The sequence below is a fragment of the Eutrigla gurnardus genome (genome assembly GCF_963514095.1).
Source record: "Eutrigla gurnardus genome assembly, chromosome: 22".
In the NCBI taxonomy this organism is placed as follows: domain Eukaryota; kingdom Metazoa; phylum Chordata; class Actinopteri; order Perciformes; family Triglidae; genus Eutrigla; species Eutrigla gurnardus.
In genome coordinates, this window is record NC_139933.1 from 13,219,795 (window position 1) to 13,239,019 (window position 19,225).

The following is a 19,225-nucleotide window of genomic DNA, read 5'->3' on the forward strand; positions in this document are numbered from 1 at the left end:
TTTAGTGTTTATATTCGACATGTTTGTTCCCATCTGGGTTCTGGATCTTGTAGTTTCAAACCCACCTGAGCTCGTGGATCTGCAGCACATCGGGGGCGCTGCCACCCAGCGAGAACACAGCCTGCTGGGACAGATCCTGGGCCGGGGAGTAGAGCAGGTCCAGCTCACGGGGGCTCAGGGCGTCGCTGGAGTCGTAGTCACTGTCTGTCGGCAGGAAGACCTCGGAGGACCCGTCTTCATCGGAGCCAAGCAGGCAGTCTGCTGGACGCACAGCTTCATTATAGGTTCACATGTAAAGATAACAATAACAATAATAATAATAATAATAATAATAAAAGATTGCATTTGTAGTGCAATTTCATTCAGTGAATCTCAGAGTGCTTACATTACAAAATAAAAATAAAAAAAATAAAAAAATAAGCATAAAAGCATCACATCACATCACAGGGGGCACAATTTAGCAGGCCTGCTTTAAAAGAGTCCAGGCTCTGTACTACCCTTAGCTGGAGGCTGTTCTGTTCCACAGAAGGGAGAAGAAGAAGAGGGTGGCGACTCACCGCTGACGGCTCTCCTCCGGCGGGGCTCTGGGGAGGGCGACGGCGTGGGCATGTAGTCCATGTTGGAGGAGGTGGAGTCGTTCTTCTGCTGGTCCGGGTCGCTCTCTGCCACGCTGGCGTCTACCAGGCAGGTGATGGGCACGCCGCCGCGAGGCTGCTTGTAGCGAGCGTACTGCAGCGCGTCGGTGATCCAGCGGAGGTCACGACGCATCTCGTCCAGCTGCTGTCACCCCAAACACAAGAACACGTTGATGTTATCTGTTTGATTCTCATTCTCTGGACTGTCAATCAGCAGGTAGCCCCGCCCCTAAAGCATCCCCTGCTTTCTGGTCTGTTTGACTCTAAATGGACCATAATGTACTAAATGAACATCATGCTGGATTGAAGAAGACTTTAAACTAGAGATTGAGACCATGAACTCATGTTTACAATGTTTACTGAGATAATATATCAAGAGAGAAGTAGGACCATTTCCTCACAGACTTCTAAACAATCAGAGAGGAGTCGCCCCCTGGTGGCCAGCAGAGAGAATGACAGTCTGGTTGTAACTTGTGATTTATTGGGACACACACACACACACACACACACACACACACACACACACACACACACACACACACACTCTCTCTCTCTCTCTCTCTCTCTCTCTCTCTCTCTCTCTCTCTCTCTCTCTCTCACACACACACACACACACACACACACACACACACACACACACACACACACACACACACACACACACACACTGACTGCAGCGATGACTCGGCTGGAAAGAATGTGGAGACTTCGCCGGCGAGCGACAGATGGAGGAGATTCCTCGCCGTCCCACAGAGATGATGAATGTTTTAGACGTCTTTTTTATTTGTTGACCAACAACAACAGATCTGATGCTATACAAAGTCAATGCAAAGAGCCGGGAATCGGACCGCTGACCTTCCACTGCTGCCGTCCTCATGAACTCACACTTAAACACTTTCTAGCTCAAACATCAAACAACATAAAAAATTGTATTAAAGTGACATCGTCACATCCTGATTACACAGCTCCTCCTCTTCTTCTATGGTATGATGATGGTTTAAGATGGTGCAGCAGGAATAAAAAGCTGATAAGGACAAGAAGAAGAAGAAGAAGAAGAAGAAGAAGAAGAAGAAGAAGAAGAAGAAGAAGAAGAAGAAGCCACGTGTGCTGACGTTTCTTCAGCCGTCTGAATATTTCCTCCATCAATGTGTGGTGAGTCTAAACGAACTGTCCAATTAGACGACGTCATCACACACACACACACACACACACACACACACACACACACACACACACACACACACACACACACACACACACACACACACACACACACACACACACACACGAGCGCTATCTTCCTGTGCTTCTATCCTTGTGAAGACCGATCTGAAAACATGTCAAAAGAGGTTCAGGACTCATATGGCGTATAACAATGAGTGTCCCCACAAGTATAGAAACCACACACACACACACACACAAACACACACTCTGATTGGTATTAGTTTTTCCTCTGACATTCCCTCTCTCTGTAATTAGTGGTCGGGGGGGACCACTTTTTTCCGAGCTTTAAAATCGCTGACAGAAAGCAAGAGACACACACACACACACCCAGAGAGAGAGAGAGAGAGAGAGAGAGAGAGAGAGAGAGAGAGAGAGAGAGAGAGAGAGAGAGAGAGAGAGAGAGAGAGCACCCTTGTGGTTCTTTGGTCGTCCTCCATTAACAGGGGCGGTGAGAAACCTCCAGACAGATTTACTTTCATACTTGTGGCGGCAGCGGCGAGCGGCGGCTGCTGGATTGTTTAACAGTTTAACAGTTGATTCCTCAGACAGTCTCTCCTCTCTGGACGATCTGTCGTCACCGCGCCGACCGGGTTCAGCCTCTCCTCGTGGACGTGAAGTAAATGATGGTTTATTGAACTGCTTCCTGTTATATGACATCATCAAGTCAGCATGCCGCGTTTTGGTGAAGAAGCACAAACACAACTCCGTCTCTGTCTCCATCTCCATGACGCACTACAACACAAGCTCACTCGCGTTTCCAGGGAAACCAGGACTCAGTGGGTTTTGTTGGTACCAGGAGTCTCCTCTTCACGGGCATCACCACATGCCCACTGATCCAGGATCAGTCTCTGGTACGTTACGTTGGTCCAGCTCACAGCTGCTCACAGCAGACGGTTAAACTGCTTCCTGTCTGATCAGCGTCACACATTTTCAACAATAACAAACATAATCCACGATTAAACGTAGTCCACAATAAAACCTAATCCACGAAATACCTAAATCAAGATAAAAACTAATCCCAGATAAAACGAATCAACGATAAAAACCTAATCCACGATAAAACATAGTCCATGATAAAAGTAATCCACAATAAAAACCTAATCCACGATTTAATCTAATCCACGATAAAATTTAATCCACTATAAAAAGTAATCCACCATAAAACCTAATCCATTATAAAAAGTAATCCACCATAAAGCATAATCTGCCATAAAACCTAATCCACTTTAAAACCTAATCCACCATAAAGGGTTCACTGCTGAGTTGACTCTGGTCTCTGCAGGATGAAGACCATGTACTCTGACTGACTCCCAAAGCATGCTGGGTAAAATGGTCTGCTACCTGGATGTAGTCCAGGATGAGCTGGTGTCTCTGTTTGGCTGTTGCCACCTCGCAGTCAGTGATGGCTTCCCGCAGTGCCTGCTGGGTAATGAGGGCGTCCAGGTCCAGGACAGAGGACAGGCGGCAGTACAGACTGATAAACTTCTCCTTGTAGGTGCAGAAGTGAACTGGAGGTGGAAACAAACAGACGGATAATAACGTTACACTGAAGTAAATAGAAAAGCAGCAGCTGACAAGCTCACTTCCTGCAGACCAACAGGAACAAAAAACAAACTACACAAAACTCTGAATTCAGACAAAATCTGATCATAACTTCAAAATAATCTGCAGCTCTTTCAATGTTTCTACTTAACAAGAAGATCTGGTTCACTGAGGATCTACTTCTTTGTGCTGCAGGGCACAACTTCATATTTGAGAGGACAGAAATCTCCTGGATTATAATCTGTGTAAATCTGGATGGCAATCTGTATAAATCTGGATATAATCTGTATAAATATGGATGATAATCTGTATAAATGTGGATGATAATCTGTATAAAATGTATTTTAATCTGTGTAAATCTGGGTGATTATATGGTATCATCCATATTGTATCTGTATAAATTGCGATGAAAATATGTGTAAATCCGGATGATAATATGTATAAATGCGGATGATAATGTGTGTAAATGTCGATGATAATATGGTATCATAAATATCGTATATGAATAAATGTGGATGATAATATGTATAAATGTTGATGATAATCTGTATAAATCTGGATGATAATCTGTATAAATGTGGATGATAATCTGGATGATAATCTGTATAAATGTGGATGATAAACTGTATAAATGTGGATGATAATCTGTATAAATCTGGATGATAATCTGTATAAATGTGGATGATAATCTGGATGATAATCTGTATAAATGTGGATGATAAACTGTATAAATGTGGATGATAATCTGTATAAATGTGGATGATAATCTGGATGATAATCTGTATAAATGTGGATGATAATCTGGATGATAATCTGTATAAATGTTGATGATAATCTGTATAAATCTGGATGATAATCTGTATAAATCTGGATGATAATCTGTATAAATCTGGATGATAATCTAGGGCAGGCGTCTCAAACTGATCCAGTAAAGGGCCGCTGTGGCTGCAGGTTTTCATTCCAACCAAGCAAGAACACACACCTAGGTGTTTCTTAGATGACATTGAGGCATCCTGCATGAAGCTGAATTAATGCATTACGTGCTTTTAACTCTGCAGTGATGCATCGTATTCTCCGAGATCATCATCTGTCCTGTGAGAACCTCGTATCTCCAGTTTGTTTACAGGAAGGAAGTAGTGACAGCAGATACATGGTTTTCACCGGACAGGAATGGGATGAAAAGCTGGCGTGTTACCGAGCTCGAACATCTGCAGGGGGAGGTGGAGGAACCCCGACAGGGGGGTGTAGGGGTTGGACTGTCCGGGGGCGGAGCAAACATCGTCGGCCGCCGGCAGCAGCAGCAGGAAGGTGACGCCGTGGCCGAGCTCCACCACTTCCTGGCTGTAGAGGCGGAAGTGACGGGCCTGGATGGACGGACGGACGCATGCACGCACACACACAAACACACACGCACACACACAAACACACACGCACACACACAAACACACACACACACACACAAACACACACACACACACATACACGCACAGACACACACAGACACACGTCTCTATTGTTATTTATCCCATTCAAACCCTGATCAATTTAACGTTTTCTAGTTGTTTTGACCTTGAATGTGAAGCAGCTGGAGATTTAGTTTGTATTTTAAAGTGTGCTTTATTAATTAAATTAATTATTATGAAGAATAATGCAATGTAATATAATTACTTGGATCGCAGTAAAACAAACCACTTCAGATAATGTTTGTTTATTTGTTTTATTCTATTATTCTTTTCCTCATGTGTGTTTGGTATTTATGACATCATATTGTCTGTATGTGTTTGGTATTGATGACATCATATTGGCTGTATGTGTTTGGTATTGATAATGTCATATTATCTACATGTGTTTGGTATTGATAATGTCATATTATCTACATGTGTTTGGTATTCATGATGTCATATTGTCTACATGTGTTTGGTATTTATGATGTCATATTGTCTACATGTGTTTGGTATTATGATGTCATATTGTCTGAATGTGTGAGCGCTAATAAAGGAATAATAAAGTTTGCATGCAGGTGTACCTGAGGCAGAGGTAGGTTCAGGTGTTTCAGCAGAGACTTGATCGACGTCTGCAGCTCATAGTACAGTAAAGGGGCGTGGCTTTCAGCCCGGGGCGCCACCTCCTCTTCCTTGTTGCCTGCAGCCGACAGCGTCTGGATCCAATCCCACTCCTCCCTGAACACACATTTACCAGTTGTTGATTATCTGAGTCACGATATGATATTACCACCATATGTAAGACTCGATACAACATTAACACATATCTAAACACGATCATCCGCTGAAGGAATCAAATCAAAAGGAATCAAATCAAAAGGAAGCAAATTTATGACTTTTAATCTCAGAGAATATTCATTTATATTGCTATTATTATTCTTATACTATTATTACATAATATTTTTTTTCCTCAGAAACAACTTAAATCTCAGAAAATATCTTTTTTTTCTCGTAAATGTACATCATTAATCTCTAAAATTCAATTTTTTTCTCTGAACAGAAATATGTGGATCAGCAGGTCTTCGTCAGTCCTGAATCCACAAACACACACATTGGTTTCTCACTTCACACTTTCTCATCTCCACAGAGCTGCTCAGCGTCCAAACATTCCTGCTGTGGAATACTTCCACCTGCCCAGGTAGCTGGCAAATCAGAGCGTAGAGATTGTATAATGTTATCCCGGCAGGTTGGTTGAACGAGAGCCAATCTGAGAGGTGAGAACAGCTCCCAGTCATCAGTCGGCCGCCAAGTGAAGCTGCTTTTACCAGAATGTTGGTGGCAGAATCAGATAAAAGACTTTTCTAGTTTATGATGAATCACAGGAATGCGTGTAAACGTACACAAAGTTCGGCTGAAAGTTAATCCAACTTCAGCCTCAAACAGGATTCTCTCTTGCGTGAACACGATCGACGGCTAAGTCGGCAGCCACTGGGCGGCGCTGCAGGTGTTCCTGTGACACCGTGGTACTGCCGTTGTGCTATTGAGCATGTGCGGACCTCCATGCTGAATATTAATGTGCAGTTAGAACAACATCAACACACATTCTTCATCAATAATCACTTTGACGTATCTTCATTCCGACTCAGCGTGACTCGGCGGCGTGCGTTCGTGGTCGTACCTGGACACATTGGCGTTGTCTCGTATGCGGGTATGACAGAGCATGTTGGGGGTCCGCTGGGAGACCAGGACTTTGATCTGGTCCACGGAGCTGCTGAGCTTTAGGTAGCCCAGGTAGAGTCCCGGGGCCAGCCGGTGGTTGCTGCGCCGCTGGTACGACAGGATGTCCTGCAGGGCGGCGACAGAGGATTAGACAGAGGACATTGGACTGTGTTTGCGCTGAACAACACAACAAATATATTAATAATAATAATAATAACAATAACCCTCACCTGGATGGTGATGATGAGGATGTCCAGGGCGTACGGCTCCTCAGGTGTGGACAGCGACTTCCTCTGACTCTGCAGTTTGCTCACCAGCATCCACTTCCCGCTGAACAGTGAGTGCTGGCTCTCCATGTCGCGGATGGTCACCAGCAGCACGTTGCCGTGGCGATCCTTGATGGGCTCGTAGTGGACCCGGCCCAGGTTGTGGGTCCCCAGGAGGTTCTGCAGCTGGCCGGCGGCGGTCAGCATCTTGTGCCGGGCCTGCAGCGTGGAGGACGATGACATGGACACAGACATGCTCTGTCTCAGCCACCGCACGTCCTCCCACATGCACGATAGCTGCAGAGACAGACAGACAGGCAGAGACAGACAGACAGGGTCCTTGTTAACAGTGAGAGCAACACGCTGGTGGAGGCCGCGAGGAGGAGGCATTACCTTGGTGAACCAGAGGAAGTCCTGCATGAGGGAGCTGCTGTAGGAGTCATCTACCTCCACAATGGGGATCTGGTCCTCGGCCGTCACCAGTAAACTGTCCTTGTGGTAGAAGACGGCAGCCAGGTAGATCCCCCTGAGGACGCACAGCGTTAACAGCGCTACTTCCTGTCGTCTGATCAACAACCAGCCTTTTAAGTTTTCATACAAGTGGAGATCGACACGTAAACAAGGCGACTGAGGCACTAAACTCTATCACGTGGTCTCATCAGGAACCGGACCTCCTGTATCTAAACACACGGGACCACCTCGGGACTTTGGATTGTGGACTACGGTTCTGAAGCCTCAAGCTCGGCATCTTGGATTATTTTCCAACCAGTGAAGGAAGTGACCATATTTGGACAGTGGAGGAGCGACGGGTGGATCTGATGAACACGAGCGACACCCCGAGCAGCAACCTTACTGGATCTGGATCCATCTGGATTCTAGTGTGAAAATTCTAACAAAGTTATAATTTAAGGTCAAATTAACAGCAAAGTGTTAAGTCATCTTAGTAGCTAACTGCATTGGTATCAATCAGCAGGTAGCCCCACCCCTAAAGCATCCCCTGCTGGTCTCTGAAGGTCCAGACTTGTGACGCTGTAGAACCACATCAACACTGATGTTGTGTTTTCTGAGGAGGACTAAGAACTATGCCCTCCAGCTGATTGGAGATGAATGAAAACAAATGATTTTAGCCTCAAACCTTTTCAGTGTTTTCACAAACTTGTTGGAGGAGTTAAAGAGGTGCTTCAGACTTCTGGAGACGGACTGCTTCCTGCTCGGGTTCTGGAGCTTTGAGGAGTCTGCAGGGGGGGGGGGGGGGGGGGGGGAGAGGAAGATTAGAGGTGTCCTACTTCAGGAGTAGAGGTCAACACGCTCCTGCATTTTCCGTCATAAATTGACTGCCTCCTCGTGTTGGTCTGGATCTGATCCCGATGAGAGCAGGATCTGGTCAAGATCCCGAGGAGAGCAGGATCTGGTGCAAATCCAGATGAGAGCAGGATCTGGTCAAGATCCCGAGGAGAGCAGGATCTGGTGCAAATCCAGATGAGAGCAGGATCTGCGTCCTGCTGTTTGTTACTGAGGTTTCATTGGGGGATCAAGACGTTCACATTAAAAGCCTTCCTGCCTTTCACAATAATCAGGATTCTGCATTAACAGCTGCGATTCTTCGAGAGGTTGACATGCAAGTCATCAGACACACACACACACACACACACACACACACACACACACACACACACACACACACACACACACACACACACACACACACACACACACACTCCTGTTATTCCAGCAGCAGCTTTAAAACGTCTCTGTGTGTTCGTCTCCGCACGGGTGTTCTAATGACTTTCCGGCTACAGGAGCCACCATTCACGGAGACGCAGGTGAAGTCAGCAACCAGCAGGTTGATGATGTCACACCCCCACTACACTGTACCATCAGCTGGTTGACGATGTCACACCCCCACGACATCAAGATGCCACATGGGTCACTCGTGATTGGTCAGATGAAAACTATAAATTCTTCCTGATTAAAAATCTTTAACCACTCATTTAAACTTTTATCTACTGCCATCAAACAGGAAGGAAGTGGTTCAGTGGTAAAGCCCGCCTCCTGCTCCATTTGATTGGCTCCCTCGGTGCGACTCTACGCTTGGTGCTTAAATGTTATTATAACTTCTATATACGTATAAAAGCACACACACATATACACTCACGCACACGCACACACACACACACACACACACACACGGTGGGTGTGTGTATTACAGCTGATGACTGATTGAAATAAACGTCTCGTGTGATTAATTCTGCAACTTGGTGAGTGACAGCAGCGTTTTCCAGCTTCGTCCACATGATCGCCGTGACGACGTCTGCTGCAATTTATTAATGATTGACGCGGGAAAGAGTTTAATAAATGTTACATATAAACTTCCTAAATGTTTTCTCTCCACTAGAACCGGATTTATTCAAAGAGATCGAAATGAAACGGCTGTTGAAGTGCTTCAATCAGCTGACTGATGACCACTTCCTGTCTGGGCAACACCCACCTCCGCAGCAGTAGTGTGTGTGAGTGGCTCGGACCTGCTGCAGCAGACGCTCCATGGCCTCGATGTGGCCCCGCCTCCTGGGCTCCCGGCCGTCGCTCTCCCTCCAGTCTGTAAAAACCAGCGAATTCATGAGTTCACACAGACTGATCAACTAACATCGTCTACAGAGGACTGAAGCTGCCATTATAATAAAGAGAGAAATTAAATAATAAAGAAATAAAAACAGGAATAATTATCTAAATAATGTGCAGGTAAACTACAATATGAATAAATAGAAAAATAAATACATAAAATGTGCTTTTTTTTAACGACTCGATTCACTTTTCTGTTTGTCGCCATGGCGACTCGGATCTGCACCATTAGATTAGAAGAAAACACATTACACTATTTTATATACTTCTAACTGAAATGAGGCGGGGCTTAACGTTGATCTGATGGTTGAACATGTGAACACCTTCAGTTTTTGGATTTTGATAAAATAATGTAGAAACAAATAGATATTTTGCTCAGATATTATTGGAGGGATTCAGCATCATGTTTCCACACACACACACACACACACACACACACACACACACACACACACACACACACACACACACACACACACACACACACACACACACACACACACACACACACACACACACACACACACGCAGCTCAAGGCTGAAGGACTCAGAGTCGTGACGGAGAGATAAAACCGAATGTTCCGACATGAGAACATCATGACTCGGCGCTGAGTCAGCGTTCGGATCGGTGCCGCTTTTAAATCGAGCTGGAAGTAAAAATGTCTTTTTAACCCTTTTAGATCTCGCCCCCACTCACACTGTTCACCTGTTTAACAATAGAACATGGAAAAAAATAGAAAATAATTAATGTATTGTATTTTTATATCAGCATCTAAGTGTTAAAGTCATCTTAGTAGCATCGGTAGCGTGTTAGCGACCTGTCATTCAGCAGGGAGCCCCGCCCCAAAAGCATCCCCTGCTTTCTGGTCTGTTGGACTCTAAATGGACTACAGATTGAGACCATAAACTCATGTTTACAGTGTTTTACTGATAATAAATCAAGAGAGAAGTTGGGTCATTTTCTCATAGACTTCTATACAATCAGAGAGGAGTCGTCCCCTGGTGGCCAACAGAGAGAATGCAGCTCTAAGGTTCAGGACTGGATGTTGTCTCCTGGTTGTGAGCTCATCATCATCAAGTCCTGCCTCCGAAAGATAGAGACTCGATAAAGTAAGGACATTCTGTGTTTGAGGAGTTTTGGGCGGTAATCTGCTGGATTAATGAGGATTACAAAGAGAGAGGAGGATGAACTCACTGGAGGGAGCTGCAGACGGAGGGAGGGACGAGGACGGTGGACCCCAGCCCTTCATGTTGTAGGCCGAGACCCTGACATAGTAGAGCCGCCCCTGGAGAGAGAAACCAGACCAGCATGTTAATGTGAGGAGAGGACACCGCTGTGGTTCACCAGAGGTCTACGATAGTAGCTCACATTAGTCCAGAGACCAGACCAGACGATGTAGAGAAACCAGAGACTGTATGGGAAGTGAGTGAAGCCCTGCCTCCTCTGTGGTGCATCAGAGAGGGCGTGAACACAGTGGATCAACGTCCATGAAAGAAGTGCACCGGTTCGTTCATCTTTATTCTGCTACAACATTCAGAGTCCGTGGAAACACGAGTGGTTGTTGCTGTTGTTTCATGTCTCTTTGTAGCCTGGTCTCGTGTGTCAGACGCTGATGAACAACAACCTCTAAACGCAGCACTGCTGGTGTGAGACAGGTGATACAGACACACGGCGGTCTGCTGGTGTGAGACAGGTGATACGGACACACAACGGTCTGCTGGTGTGAGACAGGTGATACGGAAACACGGCTGTCTACTGGTGTGAGACAGGCAGAAAGAAACCCTGAACACTCTCTTTAACACACTCTCTCAGCTGACCACAAATGTTACATGATTGAAGTGTTAAGCCTTCTGGGAAAATATACAGAGAAACACATGGAGAGAATATTTATATAGGAGAGGGAGGAGGAGGAGGAGGAGTAAGAGGACGAGGAGGAGGAGAGGGATGCTGCTGTTACCGTGGTGAGGCTGCTGATGGTACATTTGAGGGTCTGCAGATTATCCAACACCATCTCTCCAGCAAGCAGAGAGAAATCCTTCAGACAGCTCCACTCCACTGGACACACACACACACACACACACACACACACACACACACACACACACACACACACACACACTCACAGGTTAAGTGGCCACGAGGTGTCAACAGTTTTTTTCATTAAAAATCGATCATTCCTCCGTTAACCTTCTGCTGCTCCTCTCTCAGCCTGCAGGCGCCTCGTCTTATCTAGTCGTCTCTAGTCTTCTCTAGTCGTCTCTGGTCATTTCTAGTCATCTCTGGTCTTCTCTAGTCATCTCTAGTCATCTATAGTCTTCTCTAGTCTCCACTTGTCAAATCTAGTCGTCTCTAGTAGTCTCTAGGCATCTCTAGTCGTCTCTAGTCTTCTCTAGTTGTCCCTGGTTCTCTGTTATATTCTGACCTTATATCTCCTGATAATGATATATCGTTCTCCTGCTGCATTATTTCATGTCTCCGATGGTAAATATATTGAGAACTTCCTTGCTGTTATGATGCTGATGCTGTGTAGTTCCCCGCGACATCTCGTACCTCGGTATTTGGTCACCACCGTGGAGTTGAGACACTGCGGCTCCTGAAGGCTGGCGGTCAGTGTGGTGCTACTGCTCACACTCAGACGGACCATAGACGGGGCCTCCGGGGCACCTGAGTAGGGGCACAAAGAGAAAACATAAAGGCTATAGATCACCAACGGCACGCTGTCCCTCTTTAATTATGAAGTAACTTGTGTTACTTGTAACGAGTCGAACGCACGTCGGCGTTGTCATCGGCTTCAGGAAATCACTGCTGATGTCACAGCACTAAACTAGAAGAGCCGACGGTTGTTTCTCTGTTGTTGTTTTCATTTCCAGGTTTTTCATATAAATTTGTGTTAATAATATGATTAGTGATAAAGTGATTAGTGATAAAAATGATAAGCTGTGAGCTCGTGTGTTTCTCTTGGAGAAATGAATGAATCAATAAATATAAATGCAAAGTCCAATAGACATCTCTGCTGCTGTAGTCTAGAGAACAGAGTGAAGGCTCGGGATCAACACCTGGAGGAAGGAAGTCAGACTTTACTCCTCCCCTTCCACTTTCTGTGTCTCCGTTCTCCAGGAAACAACAGCAGCAGCCTCAGAGCTAGCCACTTATACTTATGCCCGATGTTGATCGGTTTCTGATACGGCCGTCATCAGTCGGAGTTGTTTTGGTACATATCTTAACCCTGGCAGCGGCATGCGCCAGTGACATTGTCTTGACAAACGTACCGATCCGTTCCACTTCAAACGACCGTCGGTGATATTGGTTTAGTAATTTTTTGCAAGAGCTACAAACATCTAGCAAATCCTCTGTGTTTTTCGTTAGTCCAGTGAGCTCCTCCAGAGCTAAAGTATAGACAGGCTTCAACACTATTTTGCTGCTGCACCACAGCGGCTTCCGAAGCTTAGACCATTGCCCAAGACCATTGTGATTGTTTGAAAGAAATACAAACGAGCCAGAGCATTTTTTTCCCCGATCCCGGAGATGCGATATACTGTAGCCAAACCCTTCTACTGTGGAGAAGGGACTGGCAAGGCAAGGCTACTGCTGCTGTGACTGAAGGGATCCCCCACAACTAGTGAAACCTGGTCCCTAGTCCCTTAGAGACCAGGGACTAGGGACCAGGTTTCAGGGACCAGGGACCATAGATCAGGGGCCATAGATCAGGGGCCAGGGACGAGAGACCAGGGACCAGGGATCAGGGCTAAGAGACCAGGAACCAGGGTCAAGGTTTCAGGGACCATGGATCAGGGGCCAGAGATCAGGCACCAGGGATCAGGGCTAAGAGACCAGGGATCAGGGACCATGGATCAGGGATCAGGGATCAGGGAACAGAGAGCAGAGACTAGGGAGACTCACGTGCGTGCTGGAAGCCGGTCCTCATGCGTTTGTACAGCTTGCTCCTCCACTCCCAGGCTCTCAGCTGTTTGTCCTTCTGGCAGGCCTCCAGAGACAGACCGTCTCTCTGAGCCTGGGACGCCAGGTCCGCCGCCCGCTGCTCTGCCTCCAGCACCAGAGAGCTCAGGTGAGCCTCCCGCCCCTCCATGCTCACGACTACAATGGACACACACACACAGAGCAAACCTGTGAACACAAAGGCTGCAGGCTGGTCAAGGCTGGCGATGCTGCAGCCTGGACATCTTTTATCGCGGCGCCCACGTGAGCACTGGGACGAGGACAAAGCTCTGCGATAACGTGATCATGGAGGACCGACACGTGGCGATAAAAGCAAGGCAGCCGTCAGCACTGAACTCCCTCTCAGTGTGAACATTATCATCAGAAGTTCAACGAGGAAAGAAAAGATAGATCATTAAAGGGTGTGTAATGTTTTTAGCGATGTATTCACTAAAATCAATATCTTCATTCATAAATGTCCTCATAAGTGTATAATTACCTCTGCTAATTAGCTGATTTAGCCTCATAAGCTCTTTCTCATCCGCCCTGGTGGATGTCCCGGACATGACCGCTTGCCTTTTACAGTCAGTGTTGTATCGCAATAATAAGAATCACATTCGTTTGTGTTTGTTGTGTGTCTAGTTGTTTGCAGATGCTATAGGCTACGACATAGTAATGGAAAGCTACCAAAAATAAACCAGTATAAACATGGCAACATAAATCACAATCATGTTTGCCCCATCACCTGAAAGAATACCCAGTGAAGTGGTATTGGATGATAGGGGTGGGCATCTTTTGGCACCCCACGATTAGATTCCGATTCAGAGGTCAACGATTTGATTCTAAACTGATAATCGATGCATCTCGATGCAACAATTTTGGTGTACATTCCCATGCATGATTAAAAAAAAGAAATAAAGAAATCTGAGTTTGCTCGTCACTTCCTACTTTTTTAACTTTTGTGATGATCATTAAAGTGAATCAACAGGTTAATTACCTTCTCTAATATAAAATATTTGGCAATGAGCAAAGCCCTATATACAGCCTATATACAAATAAAACGTTTTCAATGCAATAATCAATGCAGCTTGCATTTCAACACATCATGGATCATGTATCAGCTCTCATACTAAAACATGGCTACTTTTGGTCATTGATAATAAAAAATAGATTAATTTTTCTTCTCTACATGTCATTAAAGAGAAAGCTGCTCTTTTTGTGATAAGAGAAGTCTAATCACTCGTGTCTCTGTCCCGGGAGCGTCCGCCCCCCTCATTCCTTCTCCGGCCTTCGCTCGCACAAACTGGACTGCTAGTGTGAGCTAAACAGGCCTAAATTGGTGACAATGAAAGTATTACAGATGTTGTTAATTGTGTTTTTGCTATCGACCTCTTGGTTTTCGGACTGCCGTTGGAGCTGTGTACCTGGGAAGGTCACTGTGTGAAGTTGCTTCGCTCTTCATGTCTCTTTGTTTTGAAAAGTTGTTTTACATTGAAGAAAATTTGAGAAAATTCCCCCACTGACCTTGTTAAGCCTAGGAAGGATCGGTTAGTGTTGTTCGCTGTGATCGCCTCAGGAAGGGTGGTGGCATTGCCATTTATATAAAAAACAAATCCAACTCTAACATTGTAACCTCTGCATCCATCAGCAAGCAGTTTGAACGTCTTGCCCTGAAGCTTGAGTTTACTCAGGGTCAGGTTCTCACCATCATTGGATGTTATAGACCACCCCTCAGCCTATAAGGAAGCTCTATCTTCTTTAGCCCAGCATTTATCTAGATTTGACTCCAAAGAGCTTCTTCTTGTTGGGTAATTTAATAGTGATTGGTTGTCTTTAGCATCAGACAGCTGTACATCTGTCTGTGATTTCTTTAATTTTATTCAATTCATTGATTCATTCAAAAGTGGAAATCTGCCTTCGTTCTTCCCCTGCTGAAAAGTTGGGAACCCTCAAATGTAAATAACTACAGGCTGATCTCCAAACCGTGTATTTTAGCAAAAGTTTTTGAAAAGCTTGTCAGCAATCAATTACATTTTGAATTAGTCTTGAGTTATAAGTACTTGGGCTTTCTCATTGATCGCCAATTATCTTTTAGGTCTCACATTAAAAATGTAGTCTCTGAGTTCAAGGTGAAGTTAGGTTTCTATTTTAGAAAATAAATCCCACTTCTCTAGGAAATGCCTTGTGTCGGCAACCTTCTTGCCTCTGCTAGATTATGGTGACTATGTTTGCTTCTGCCCAATGTTTGTCTGTATGTATGCAGGCGTACCCATTGGTTGAGTTTTATTTATAAAACTTGACTTGGACTGGTCCTTACTTACTTATGTACATATCTCCTTGGAAGCCAAGGCCACTATAGCCTGTGCTCGCAAGATCTTCTGCAGTTGTCTGTTCTGCATGCTCATACTGAGCTGGGAAAAAAAGCTTTTAAATATGATGCCCCCTCTGCTTGGAACGCCCTCTAAAAACACTTCAATTTGTCATAATTGATTTCATTTGATGCCTTCAGCTAATTACTAAAGGATCTAGAATGTGGAAGTATTGGAAATTGTTCCTGCATATAATTGATTAACTATGAAATCCCAAAACTGTCTTTTAATTGTGTGATAATTGTGTGTTTGGTTTGTATGAAACCTTAATGTATTTGTTCGGTTTATGCTGCCCTCTTAGTCAGGTCTCCCTTGGAAAAGACATTTTGAAATTCAATGAGACTTTTACCTGATTAAATAAAGCTTTAATAATAATTAAAGAAAAACGCTAATTGCTACCACATTTTAAACCCCCCCTGGCTGATTTACTTGGCACTTGAGGAATGACATAAACAGAGAGCAGCCGGCCCCAGGAGGGAAAACAGCAGCAATGTTGACTCTGTGTTTGTTTACAAGGATGGGATTGTACCGCTGCCCAGAGTCCAGAGTCCAGGGTCCAGGGTCCAGGACCCCCTGCCCCCCTGAGCACAATAAATCACTTAGCTGTAATTGCCCCGGCGTTACATGCATCATTGGAAAAGTTAAATCATTAAACGACAAACCTTGTTAAAGCTGGGAGTCACGCAGGAGGAGGCCTGACTCGCTGTAAGGTAGCCACTGTTTCACCTCCACACACAGACACACACACACACACACCAACACACACATAGCCACACAGCCACACAGCCACACAGGGGGGCTGATGGGGGTTTCAGTAGTAAGGTAAGAACCACCTGTCTTTGGAGGGTTTATGGAGGACAACCAGGGGACTGATGGAGGGAAAAACTGTGTGTGTGTGTGTGTGTGGGCAGGCGGAGGAGGGGGGTGAAGTAGGAGTGAGGGGGGTGGGGGGGGGAGGATAGCAGGCTCATTCAGGTCCAGGTAGAGGAGACCCAGACTGGGCTGCAGACACAAATACAGGCCCTGTCTGATCCACAGTATCACACACACACTGAACACACACACACGCACATGCGCGCGCGCACACACACACACACACACACACACACACACACACACACACACACACACACACACACACACACACACACACACTAAGCGGTTCTCACTCAGATATCAACACCTGGTTCTGGTTCTTGGCTGCTTGATACGCAGGAAAACCATGATCTTGCATGATTTGCAGATCCTGAGTCGGATTGATGGCAGCGTTTTAACAGCGAACATGTGAATAGAAAAACATGGTAACACGGCAAAGAATATACCATATACCATAATATATCACTGAATATCTGTACAACTCGTGGTGTTGATCACAACGATTCATGTGTTGTGGATTGTTTCCATGGGAACAGTTACTTAGAGCGCCCCCATCAGGCCACAGATTAAACAACAAGGTGTGTACTCACAATGTGGACTCTCCTTGCCGCCGGCCTTCAGCAGCAGTTTGGCGATGGGCGTGTTGTTGGTCATGATGGCGATGTCCAGCGGTGTCAGGCCCTGGCTGTTGGGGGTGTTCAAGTCCAGCTCCTCGGCCGAGAACTGGTAGAGGATGATCTGCACCGTGTCCAGGTCCTGCTGCTCCACAGCCTCGAAGATGCAGTCGCTACCCTGCATTGTCTACGAGACAACAGCGCACACATTCACTACATGGTGCCTTTTCTTCTCGGTGAGAATCACAAACTTGGTTCAGCGAGGATAACATATGAAGAAGCAGCGGGCAGGAAGCTGCAGAGCAACAACCATCAAGGTTTCTTCTACAGTGACTTTGACAGGAAACGTTACTGACAGCCCTGAAATGGCGTCTCGTTGTCACCACAGCAGAGAGGAAACATGACAACAACTTTAACTTTAACTTTTAATGTGAGTGTTTGTTCATTCGCAACAAAAAAGATGTGAAAGATGTTTGAGGTCATGTACGACACTGTTCTTCCAGCAGTGCTTATGGCGCTTGTTTTTTTCTAAACCTAACTTCCGTTTTGTAGCATAATGTCCCAACTTGAAAAGGTGGTGCAGGAACAACGATACCTCCAGTTGATGTGACGCCCAAAAACCAAGATGGTGACGTCCAAAAACCAAGATGGTGACGCCCAAAAACCAAGATGGTGATGACCAGAACCCAAGATGGTGATGACCAAAAACCAAGATGGTGATGACCAGAACCCAAGATGGTGATGACCAAAAACCAAGATGGTGATGACCAGAACCCAAGATGGTGATGACCAGAACCCACGATGATTTCACGTTGCACACACACATCATGTGGTGCGTTTGGGTAAACAGGAAGAAGACATGGAGCTCAGTTTGTAACACCTGCAGGTCCCAAAGAGACCTGAACAACAAGCAGGTCTGGAACTTCTTTAAGAATCAATGTTTTATTATTAATATGAAACTGAATTTAAATTTTCCAATTATCCAATGCTCGCTGTAATCAGTTAATCTGTACAATAAATTGATTGAGTATGTGGAGGCAGAAAAAGTGCCAGCTGTCGGAGGTTGAGTCTGGTTAAGACATACTGACTCATAATGCTTAATGCTCAGGCAGGTTAATGTTAATTAGTACTAACCTGAATGCTCGTCAATAAGGAGATAACGTCTGACATTTAGTAGCCTAAAGCATAATTTATAAATTTTTTCTTTGAATCCACTGACATCGATAAATAAAATAAACCTTGATTCCTCTTTAAAATATGGTTTAAAATTGGTAAATTGAGATGCTTTTCTAGTCTTTTTTTCGAACACTCAAGGCTCTTTGCATTCAGTCATTCACACGCATTCATACAGCGATGCAGAGGAGCTGCTGACATCAGGACTGAACTCATTCGCACACCGGTGGCTCGACCTTCGGGGCAGTTTGAGGTTCAGCATCTTGCCCACTTGGTTCGGCATGTAGTTGATGATGGGATGTAGGCAACCACCACGTCTGCACTGTTGTGGTTCAATCATGATCGAGGAAAACACATTCACCATCCAGGTTCAACATTGTGTCATGTGACACCGTTAGAATAGTCGATTTTGAAGAACGAACAGCTGATTACTAACTTTACAAGATGTATTTAGTTGTGTATTTTATCGCTGTAATTCTGATGGATATCACATTACACATCTATCGTACTGTGAGCTCCCTCCTCACCCTTCTCACCCCCCCCCCCCCCCCCATCTGCCTCTTCTCTGTCTTCTGTTGTCATTGGTCTGCAAATGACACATACACACACACACACACACACACACACACACACACACACACAGTACGACCTGTAACACTCGTCACACACGATGAATCTCAGTGACCAAATGTTTCTCAGTGCCGCATGAAGTGATGTGATGATGATGATCATGATGATAGTGGTGATGATGATGACAAGTGCTCCACATGCTCTTCAGTGAGTCTGTCCATCGAGCGTCCTCATAGACA

At 45.3% G+C, this 19,225-nt stretch overlaps 1 protein-coding gene and 1 pseudogene across 9 annotated transcripts in view; one reads left to right on the forward strand and one right to left on the reverse strand.

Moving 5' to 3' along the window:
* Positions 1–19,225, forward strand: part of LOC311008500 (microfibril-associated glycoprotein 4 pseudogene) — a 242,541-nt pseudogene that overhangs the window by 162,039 nt on the left and 61,277 nt on the right. The window lies entirely within an intron of this gene.
* The window catches only part of ankfn1a (ankyrin repeat and fibronectin type III domain containing 1a), a 62,480-nt gene that overhangs the window by 5,245 nt on the left and 38,010 nt on the right, over positions 1–19,225 (reverse strand). For 5 of the 8 annotated variants that reach the window (XR_014599239.1, XR_014599240.1, XM_084040356.1 and 2 more), the window contains exons 9-23: positions 17,220–17,430; positions 13,349–13,543; positions 11,999–12,112; positions 11,406–11,503; positions 10,643–10,733; positions 9,317–9,424; positions 7,964–8,063; positions 7,222–7,354; positions 6,793–7,125; positions 6,522–6,688; positions 5,428–5,581; positions 4,597–4,765; positions 3,201–3,367; positions 558–780; positions 66–261 (exon numbers count right to left, since the gene is read on the reverse strand). Coding sequence is in view for 6 of the 8 variants with exons in the window: in XM_084040356.1 (XP_083896482.1) it covers positions 66–261; positions 558–780; positions 3,201–3,367; positions 4,597–4,765; positions 5,428–5,581; positions 6,522–6,688; positions 6,793–7,125; positions 7,222–7,354; positions 7,964–8,063; positions 9,317–9,424; positions 10,643–10,733; positions 11,406–11,503; positions 11,999–12,112; positions 13,349–13,543; positions 17,220–17,430 (2,459 nt within the window). In the remaining 2 variants the exon portion in view is untranslated. The remainder of the gene's footprint in view (positions 1–65; positions 262–557; positions 781–3,200; positions 3,368–4,596; positions 4,766–5,427; positions 5,582–6,521; positions 6,689–6,792; positions 7,126–7,221; positions 7,355–7,963; positions 8,064–9,316; positions 9,425–10,642; positions 10,734–11,405; positions 11,504–11,998; positions 12,113–13,348; positions 13,544–17,219; positions 17,431–19,225) is intronic. The other 3 variants (XM_084040358.1, XM_084040355.1, XM_084040357.1) reach the window with 2 other exon arrangements.